General features: G+C 41.8%; 1 protein-coding gene across 3 annotated transcripts in view; it reads left to right on the top strand.

Annotated features, from left to right (window-relative positions):
• The first annotated feature begins 1,476 nt into the window (after positions 1-1,476).
• Positions 1,477-10,964, top strand: part of phf2 (PHD finger protein 2) — a 30,480-nt gene continuing 20,992 nt past the window's right edge. Inside the window, exons 1-3 of one of the 3 annotated variants that reach the window (XM_076096682.1) lie at positions 1,477-1,834; positions 10,475-10,560; positions 10,801-10,915. In XM_076096682.1, coding sequence (XP_075952797.1) covers positions 1,737-1,834; positions 10,475-10,560; positions 10,801-10,915 — 299 coding nt within the window. In that variant the 5' untranslated portion in view covers positions 1,477-1,736. The remainder of the gene's footprint in view (positions 1,835-10,474; positions 10,561-10,800; positions 10,916-10,964) is intronic. The other 2 variants (XM_076096681.1, XM_076096684.1) reach the window with 2 other exon arrangements.

Below are 10,964 nucleotides of genomic sequence, written 5' to 3'. Positions count from 1 at the left end.
TGCAGCAATACATATCTGAGAACAATCTACCCACACGCTTCTTCTTTGACTAATCAATTAGTTAATTGATAAAAAAATAAAATCTATCAAAGTTTTAATACTGTAATGCCTCTGCAAATCATGCAAAATGATCTGTTGACTCATTTGTAAATATTATTGTGACGCCAGAGATAAGGTTCAGGTTACTTTTATTTGTACCCGTAGGTAGACTTGGTTTGCAATAGAGGGCGAGGCATCCATCTCGACACGCATTACAATGTACACAATGTGATGTGGGTCGATCATATCATTTTCCATTAATTATAACAGTAATGCCTAGTACTATACAGTATATAGTGATACAGATGTTATGAGTCAATGTATCGCGATACTGCAATACTGTAAGTTGTATTGCAAGTTTTAGAATTTACTTTAGGAAAACTCAAAGAACACACCACCGTTACTATAAAATCTGAACGGAATTAGTATTTGCCTAAATCAGTAAAATAAAAAGTGCTTGCAGGATTCTTAAGGTATACAAAAAATGTAAGCAGACAGTCTAACATATATTTACAGACTATATCTTTAAGATATTACTAATTAAAATAAGCGTTTATTGAGAATCGATGCGGTATCACAAAACATGTGACTAGCAGAGTACTTAAAACACCAAACTGAACATTTTATTTATTATTTTGGATATATAAAACATGCATATATACCCTCCGTAAATTAAAAACCAGCCTCATACTCGGCCATAAAAAACACGTGGGACGGATAACCCTCACATGTCCAAACATTGCTGATCCATGACCTGTTCTGTCGGTGCTAATTAAGACCGCCTCAAAAATGTATTATGTCATATTTGAAAAAAAAATGGCGAAACAATAAAAAGCCTCTGTAATTACATAATGTATTTACTTGTTTATTGATCTAATACATAAAATGGGCTCAATAATATAAGCCTTTATTGTAATTCACATGTTACAGCAGCACAGAGGGAATAAGTACATTTAAATAAGTAAACATTCAAATAAGAAACACACACACGTATGTACACGCATATATATATATAGTTATATATATATATAATTATAATATATATACAAGTATATGTATAATTATAACATAATTAGTATCATTATTGCACTTTTAAAATATCGTTATTTAATTGGATTATTTATTTATCACCTAAACTCAATTACGTAATCGGAAAAGAATCTCCACTTATTTATTTTTTTAAATGTCTATTCATTTCAATAAAAATGCTTTTTATTGTGCCTGTATTTGTCCGATGGAGGCTGTGAAGAAGAAGAAAAAAAACAATCCGCACTGTAGATTGATCCGCACATTCATTCATCTGATTTGAGATCCGCTAATTCAAACCTGCTCCCTGACGTAACTTTCACATTTTTTTTGTTGTTTTTATTTATTTATTTCGCAGCGCGACATCGAGGCTACATTTTCTGCTGGCTCCTTAATATGACCGCATCGGTGCCGTGCAGTCACCAGGGGGCATGCACATAGTAATAATAATAATAATGCATTTGAGGAAAGCCTGCTATTACGACGAGCCTCCATCGTTCCCACCACACGGCCGTGGAGTGATGGAGATGTGCGGTTAGGCTTCATGTGTCCGGCGGGTCTGCCCCTGGCTTTTTTTTTTCTGGGGAAGATCATATTGGATCATATTGTTTGCAGGACGCGGTTCCTCCTGCAGCCCCCCCAGTCCATCCCGACGTAGTTGTGAATTGAACATGGCGACTGTACCAGTATATTGCATCTGCAGATTACCTTACGACGTGACCCAGTTTATGATCGAGTGCGACAAATGCAAGGACTGGTTCCACGGCAGGTAAGTCCGGGATTGCTCGCCGTGGCGGCGGTGCTGTTTGTTGTGTGTGTGCGGTGGTTTGCATTTGTTTTAAACAAACAAAAATGGCGAGGTCTCGGGCGCGTTTGACAGCTTTGTGGCTCTCGGTCGCCCGTCTACATCTGAAGAGAGGCCGCTCGAAGAAGAAGAAGAAGAAGGCGGAGTTAAAATACAGCCGACCGGGGTTGTGACATTATTTCGCGAATAACACAAAACATATTCCTCTTTTTAGAAAGTTCCGGTGGTTTATTGAGAGATGTCGGCCCGGGTTTCGTGTATTAATTGCACTTAGCGGGTATTTAACGTCCCCGCATAGCCCCGAAGTAATCCTCTCGCGCTGTAGCGGGCGGGCGGCAGAGGCAGCAGGGGAAGCCTCGGCGGACTCGCCGCTCGTTTGTCTCCCGTTTACTCTCCCCGTAGCCGCTTTCAGGGCCGACATTTCTAGTATATTGTCTGTAAAATGTCACATTCCAACCGTTCTCCGAGCTTTCGCCGAGTGTTTTTTTTATTTTTACAGAGCGAGGCTGGAAATCACGACCCGAGTCTGAGCTCAGCCCCCCGTCCCAGCCTTCCTACCAGGCGGCAGCTATGGCTGACAATAGCCCGTAATGGAAGCCCTTTGAGCTTCGGCGGCGGGGAGAAACGACACAAATATGAACATTCACTGGTGCTTTGTCCGTACTTTGAGCTTTGGCGTGTTGCTATTTTTGTTTCACTGCGATTTAAACGGGGGACATATCGTCCGCCGCCGCTCATCACTTTCCCCGCCGCTTATAAGCTGCAATGATCTGGGATCCCTGTTATCACCGCGCTACGTCTCCCTCCCGCCGTCGCAGTTTAGTTGCTACACAAGTCTAAGTCTTTGTGTTTGTCATGTTTCACGCTGTTCCGCTGCACTCTGCATGCCTTTTTTTGGTGTGGGGGGGGGGGGTCGTTTTGTTAATCGAGTTTTTTTTTCGTTCGTCGAACGAGCCCTTCAGAGCAATGAACAGTATTTACGCGCCCGAACATTAACCCTTTAATGCCCCCCCCCCCCCCCCCCACCACATCCCCAGCTGCTCGGGCTGTACAGGTCGCTTTATCACATACAGTGTGTAATGAATGAACCATCACCTCCAGTCACGCGTCAGCATAAACCAAACTTGCCAGTATAATTAAGAAAGTACCCATCTTTAAATTTAGACCCTAAATCAGCTTAATGCTGCTTACTATACTGTTATTATATACAGTAGTCAGTCGTGCCCTGATAAATAGCGAAATACTGTGTTTTGTTAAGAAAAGTGTGTTACGATGGATCTGTCTTACATCCCTGCTTATTATATAATCCAATCATTGAGGATCCTCAGCTTGACCTCTACTAAGGGTTAAATGAAGTCATTTTGGGCTGCACTGTTGCCTCACATGCCTCAGATGGGCCCCGGGTTCGATTTCCAGGGCTGGACGGGCCCCTCTGTGTAGAGTTTGCACGTTCTCCCTGTGGGTTCCCTCCGGGTTCTTCGGCTTCCTCCCACAGTCCAAAGACATGCAGCTTAGGTTAATTGATTAATTAATTAATATTGAATTTAATTAATTAATGGGTTAATTGCCCGTAGGTGTGAATGGTTGTCTATGTGTGATGGCTCTGCGATAGCCTGGAGATAAGCGGTTAAAGATAACGGATGGACTCAGTAATTTAACTCAAATTCCAAATGATCATAATAAAAAATTAAAAAACTATAATAGCTGTGTAAGTTTAGAGTGAAAAAAACAAACATTCTATGTACCGACATGATATTATGTTCTCAGATGAGATTAGAGGATGTAATGGAGATTTGCTACGTGGGTGGCACTTTATTGTAGACCGTTATCTGACGTAATAACTGGTAATAACATTGTCAAGTTATAGAAAATATGTGGAAATATGACAAGATATAATAGCACACGGGTATTTGGTTGTGAGCGTGTAGTAGTTATGTAAAAGTCAATTATTTTGAGGAACAAGCTTATTTGCTGTCATGGAGTTGGATGAGAAGACTGGTATCGGTTTTTTACTCGACTGAGGTGTGTTCAGCTTCACAAAGACACAGCGGGGGGGAAACTGCTCGACCAGCTCCACAAAACTGGGGAAAAAGAGACTTTCCCACAACTTCACGAGTCATCTTGGTTTCTACCACGTTTGAGTCACAACAGTGTTCAGGAGCGGTTCTTTTCGAGATGCTGCAGTTGTTGTGCCCATCTGTTGTTGATCAGGAAATAGTTCAAACTCTAACTGCTCCTCAAACCGCAGTGACTTGTTTTTACTGTGCGTTTCTGTTTTGAGTGAGCAGTCCAACGGGCCGGGGTTGCTCTTGTGTTTTCAACACGACTTCTGTGATCGGGACCCTCCAGATCGGAACCCAGCATGTGTCTGCATGTGTGTGTCCTGTTGACACTTCAATGAGACCTGCCTGATCGGATAGTGATTGTGGTTCAGAGGAGCGGCTGTAAAACGGTGGATGAACACATTTCATTAACTATAAGTTCTTCACAATAAAGGTCTCGGTTATTTCTTTTCTGCTTGTTCTTCCTCCCTGCCGTATTAGTGGACTTGTTTTATTGAGGAATAGGTGCCAACAAAGTTCTGCTAGTTCAGTGATGAACACATTTTCCTATTGGTTATTCACAATAAAAGTCCCCTTGTGAATTTGACATTCAAAAGCTTTTATTTTGAAGGAACAAAATCAAGAAATGTTAGGTTTTCATCAACAGTAACTTAACAGGGCTCAGACAGCAGGTCTCAGCTTGGCTCCAGTCCCGGTTTTCCTAAACTATTCCCTTTGCTCTCTGGAGAAGAACTCCCATGTGGGGGGAGATGGTTGAGACCTACGTTTGATGATTTGTCTGGATTGTGCCCACATACTGTCCACATCTCAATGAGATCAGAACTCAATGAGAGCCAGGCCACCTTAGTATGTGGTCTGGCTGATCGGATCCCAAAGCACGCGAGATCCAATCTCAGAGCGTACAGACTGGACAGTGAGTGCGTCCTGGTGTGATCGGTTGACAAAAGACACGTGCGACCACTGTCATAGTTGCGTTTTATTTGGTGACATGTCCAGCGAAGTTTATATTTTATTCACAATTCTGTAATAACAGACCAGTAAATTATGTTTTATGTTAGTTTTAACATAAATACATCAACAAAATTAACTCGCACATCAATATATATTTTTTCAAACTCTTGTTTTTGTCATGTGCACTTTCACACAGAACTTGAATACTATGCGCCCAAAAAGCGGCGGACTTTTTTTCCGTAACAAGGTGGATTTTCCTGAATTTTTGCACCACGAATAAAAGCATCAACCAATTATGTTGTGCGGAACATGGATATTGTAAGAGTTACGCCTATAACTATGAGGATTTTAAAACAATAACACAAAGGCTAAAATCAGAATCGCATGTGCAGCAGTCAACACTCTACTCTTCTAGAATATGGATAATAAACCCAAGGATCATGTTCCAGTTCCACCCAACACAGATTAAAGAAATGCTCACTAAGAGGTTGCATTGAGTCACAGAAGCTAGTGGCACTTTCACTCTATATTTCCATTTTATACAGTTGCAGAGGTTAACTTGTTAGCCAAGAGTGGCCCACTTACACCTCCAGCAGACACGGAGCAAGATTATCCTCCCACTGACGTTGTGTTTCTGGCTGCCAGACAAAGGGAATTTCACTCTTCACATTACTGTTATCTCTGTTCTGGTCTGCAGGAGCCCCATTGGGATGTCTTCTTAGCTGCTGTGTGGGACACAGTGACAGTAAATGTACCGTAAAAACAAAAATAATGAGCTAAAACTGCGTATTCTCTGTGGTTTTGTTACTATGAGCGACCCTTTTAACACACACAATGTTATTATAGAATATTGATTAATGCAGCTCAGTCTAATTTCATTTCACTTACTGTCACTAAGGTATAACCGCAGCGTAACAGTGCACAGTAGACAGACGTAGTATCTTCAGTTGAGAAACAATTGTCAAAGAGTGATGAGCTGTCCAGCATAAAATAAGTCAACACTTCCTGCAGCTGCTTCAAAATAAAAGCCTTCTGGTAGTTCACTGGAAAAAGGGAACCACAGGAAGAGCTGAGTGTGCATTTGCAGAACATTAAGACTTCATTGTAGCCCTGCAAGCCCAGAACAGAACTGCTGACCAAGAAACTGTGAGTGAAGGGAAAAACTGGAAAGTAGGAGTGAAAATTCCAAACCAACATTAACTGCTATGTTGTATATAGGAGCTACAAAACTACTGCAAAAATTGGTGCGAAAGCATAGCGCCCGCCCTACATTTCCCTCTCAGGTTAACACTGTTAGCTCTGTCAGCACCGTTGCTGTGGTTTGCACTGTTAGTGCCTTTATCACTGTTAGCCTCTAGCCGCCGGCTCAGCCGTCGCCATGTTGAGAGCCGTGTGGAGTTATGCTCTGCATTTGGAATTTCGCACCTTTAAAAACATCTTTCTGATTAACATATTTAAAAAAAAAAAATTCCAGATTGATCTATGATAACACATAGCTCTAATATGTAACGGTTTTTGTCCCCTATGCATCCAAAAGTTACCTACAGTAAGAAGATACACATTTTCAAATATAAATGTTCAACCATTAAAACAAACGCACCAATAAATTCCCAGGTTTTATTCAAATAAAAGAATTGAATCGAAATGATGAGCCCTAATTGCATCAACATCAGTCAATATGGAAACACAGTAGCCTGCACCCATCACTGCAGCTCTGTGACTCACCTGTGTAGACCATCTTGGAGATTGCTAGGTACTGGAGATACACAATAAATATACTCCATACTCTAATTCCTGTTTGTCAAAAGCACTTATGAATCTGTCTCGACTTGAGTTGAAGTCCACAAAGCCTGACTGTCAGTGGATTAGCTCTGGGCTTTCACTACACTGACATCGCAGTGTTTTGGTTCTGGCTGTTATTCAGCTACTGTATTGATAGTGTGTAGTGTTGATGGTTACAGCTTCGTGGTGTCAGGCTACTTAGTTTTACTTTTATTTGCATTATATCTGATATCTTTTTGGAGACAGATGTTTCTTGCCACATCAATATAATGGAGGTAAATGGTTGCATTCACAGCATTTCTGTTTAATATATCTTTCCAGAAAAAGTGGAAACACTGTTAACAGATTTCCATTGGAGCTAGTGTCTATAACTATCTCTCCTCATCCTTAAAACAGTCATTCTTTCAGCTTCAAGTAACAAGCTTTAATGGGAATGATCCGGGTGGTGTGATGTGCTCTCCATATCGGACATCACAGGTCAGCTGTGTATTGTACATATCGGCAGTCCTGATAATATTGATCCTATTCTTGTACAGACATGTCTAGAGCCCACCGGACTAAAAATGCATAATAGCTGACATCACCTGGTGGGCCTCAAATGACAGCATTTTACAGAAATGTGCTAGCTAACGAATGAAGTAGCTAGTGACTAGCTCGCGCTACTATCTGGCTTCTCTCTAAGGAGGATAAAGAGACGACTAGTTTCAAACAGCATCTCCTTCATGGACACTACATGGAGTCACACCCATGAAACATACGCTGTTCTGTAACAGCACAGGTGGCTAACACTAGCAAGCAACCCTACAACATGGCGCTGGGGGAGAACAGGACAGCTGTGTTGTTTGTTTCTCTACTGATTCACGAGCTAGCACGGCTACCAAAAACTAGCCAACCAATGCCTTTGGTTGTTTACGTTGGTCACATAAACCTCACCTTGTATCTCGTAGCGGTGGAGTCATTTACCCGAGAAAATGTAATTGCACACTATTTACCTGTATTGTGTTTAATTGTAATCAGACATTTGTCAATCAAATAGCAAGCAAGTATTCGATGTCCCTGACCAAAAGGCAAAAACCTGAGACTGAATCAGATTTTGCATTATTTGCTCAATACTTTAATGAAGAATTTAAATTTAAAGCAAGAATTAAGCAAAAGTATTTGATTCATCTTTGATTCATTGGATATGTTATGGTACAGAAGCAGCAATGATTTGACAGTAGTAATGAAGGCCCCATAGCTCGATGTGTTACTGTTTCTAGCGTGTCCATCTCAGTGTGATGAAGGCCTTTGATTTCACCTCCTACAGCACGTTATGATCAGACCCGCAGTGTGTAATGTAGCCTGACCTTTAGTACTTACTGAGCAGCAGATATGGCAGTACATCTGTTAAAGGGCTCCTCATGTATCTTAGTATTGCACTTTGAGAGAGAGAGACAGACCTTTTGAAAGAATGATCAAAATCAAAGCAGCAGAGGCTGCTGACTTTTAGTATGGACCAAGCTCCAAAACAACTGAAACCTACACTTCCCATAATGCATCTCATTTGTGTGTGTGTGTGTTTTATATCCCCTCCCTGGCTGGTAAACACTAAAATCTTTCAAATTCCATACGCCTGGGTTTGTTTCACAAACTTCGTGTTCAAAATATGTAGAATCAAAACCCAAACTCACATAACCCCGATGACATCATCATGACATCATCATCAGTGTTCTGTTACCACGCGACGACTTAACGAGTCCTTAGCGTAAAATGTAAAGAGCCTTAAACAGTCTTTACTGCAGTGTGTGCGAACTGTCTTCAGTGTCTGATAATCCCCACACATGTAGATCTCTACCAACATTAGTGGCATAACAGTGATAAACATACATTACGTTTTATCACATTGAAAGAGTGCAGAAACACATCACATGACATTTCATTAGTCTCTGCAGAGGAGAGGTCATTTCTCTTTGCCCCACAGAGGAAGGTCAAAGGTCAAAGTCAGTTTCAGAAGTGTTCAAGGACAACGCTGCAGCGCAGCTCGTGAAGTGATGAAAGAACTCCGATGTGGTTTCAAAATGAGTCCTATACTGATGAATCCATTCTGTGAAGGGGAAGCGGGGGTAACCTGATCTGATGATGTGCGTCTGGTCTCAAACCAGAAACGTGTCAGCAGAATGAGTCTGGAGCTGAACCACAGCTCCACTGCAGTCAAGGTGAGATGTTTGTATAGATCTCAGTGTTACTCAAACGTACTCCTTAAAAATACATGTCCCAACCAAGTACACGTACTTTGTCCTGCTACTTAGCAGCAACATTGACGTGACCACACCTCTCTAACTTCTCTTTGATACCACAAGAAGCTGTCAGTGAAAGAGTCTCAACATCTGGTTTTTATGTACGTTTCATATTTAGGGTGAGTTGTAGTTCTCTTCAGGGCCACCAAGTCCAGGATCATGAGCAGGCATTTCCACACTACCCGCCCACTCCTGTATTTGCACACAGTGAAAGCCAGTAGGCGGTTGTAGTAAAGCCGTGGAGTTCACGGTGGGGAGGAGCATTCTGGGGGAAACTCCCAGCTCATATGGGAGGAATTTGCTCGTGCAAAAAAAAGAGCGCGACAGCTGCTGTTTGAAACAGAGCGGTGCGTTCACTGTCATCACGTCAAACACTTGATTTCACATCAATCGACTGGACTTGTCCCGTGTTTGCCTTACTTTATATCTCTCGGGCAGTTTTCATTTTCAAAAATTAGACTTTTACAAAAAAATCTTTGTGAGAAATCAATCGTTTTCTAAATCTTTCTGATGTAAACTGTCAAATGTAGAGAGGATTATTACATCAAAGGCACCAACGGAGGCAAACTGCCTCGTGCCAATTCAACCGACACTTCCTTTCACAGCAGCCGTTACCCACAGTGTTCAGATATAGAATGCTCCATACACAGTGAAGAGGGCTGTTTGAAGTCTACTGTGTGCCGTCCTCCACTGTGCTGTCCCCTTTGTCCCACGCTCTACTCTATACGAGGACCGGATGCCCTTCTGCTGTCAACCGTCACTCATGTTAAAGGACTGTGTGTTTTCGTAGTCCATATCTCATTTTAGTACAAATTAAGAGCGCTCAAAGTTCCCGTACTGTAGAAAGATTTCCATGTCTTTTTAATTTATTCATTATAAAGCAGATCCATAAATACTGTGAAAGTATGCTTAAATACACACAGCCCGTGTTCAGAAACCTTTAAAGGAGCCGTCAGGACATCCGTGAGGTTGTGATGTCACAACGTCACCGGTAGAAGTGATGCTGAACTCTGTTTAGTTGACACACAGTGAATAAAGCAGCTCAGAGAGTATAAAGCAGTGATAACGATGTAACTTTGTAACACAATGAAAAGCATTCATGGTGTCAATGATGAAACTCAAGTCATTTGAAGTCTCTTTCAGGCATCCGTTCGTCCGTTACGTCCGTCCGTTCGCTCTCGTGACAGCAATATCTCAGGAACGCACAGATGAATATTCATTTCCTCTAATTCGGCACAAACCTCCACCTGGACAGATTTTGGAGGTCAAAGGTCACTGAGACCTCACGTCTGTCCCATCTCTCGCGATACCTCGAGAACGCCTTGAGTGAACTTCTTCAGATTTGGCACAAACACCCACTCAAGGATGACGTGTTTGGAATTTTGAGGTCAACGGTCAAGGTCACATATTTTGGCCATAACTCAGAAATTCAAATGCACAATTATGACGATTCCACGAGCAAAGGAAACCTCCTCATGCTTCCTTAAGGTCACATTCCTCGACGTTAAAGCGGGTTCCTCCTGTTGTTTCAGCTGTGTCGAGGTGGATGAAGATGACGCTCCAGATATTGACGTATATCACTGTCCAAACTGCGAGAAGACCCACGGCAAATCCACACGTGAGTAGAGACTGAAATGTTATTTCTCTCAACGGAGACAAACACACTTCACTGCTTCTCAACTTCCTGTCACGTGATGTAAAACTCTCAGAACAGGTCAAACCGTTTTAAGGATGACAAGATGTTTTTAGTCTGCGTTTAAAACTCAATTATTAGTTTTTGTTTCTATCTGTGTCGTACTGCGTTCTAAGTGATTTTTTAAATTTTTACATTTTTTTTGTTGTTTTTTCTGCTGTTCAGTGAAAAAGAAAAAGAACTGGAACAAACATGACACGGGACAGAGCACAGACATCAAAGCGGTTCAGAACGGCAGTCAGGTGTTCATAAAGGAGCTGCGCAGTCGGACCTTTCCAAGGTAGAGACACTTCAGACGCATGAAGACACTACCACTGTGTTTGTACAAC

Source organism: Anarhichas minor, unplaced genomic scaffold, assembly GCF_050575085.1.
Source record: "Anarhichas minor isolate MPS153535 unplaced genomic scaffold, ASM5057508v1 ptg000023l, whole genome shotgun sequence".
NCBI lineage: Eukaryota > Metazoa > Chordata > Actinopteri > Perciformes > Anarhichadidae > Anarhichas > Anarhichas minor.
Note: the sequence above shows the minus strand (reverse complement) of the source record. Positions and strands in the feature narration are given on the sequence as shown.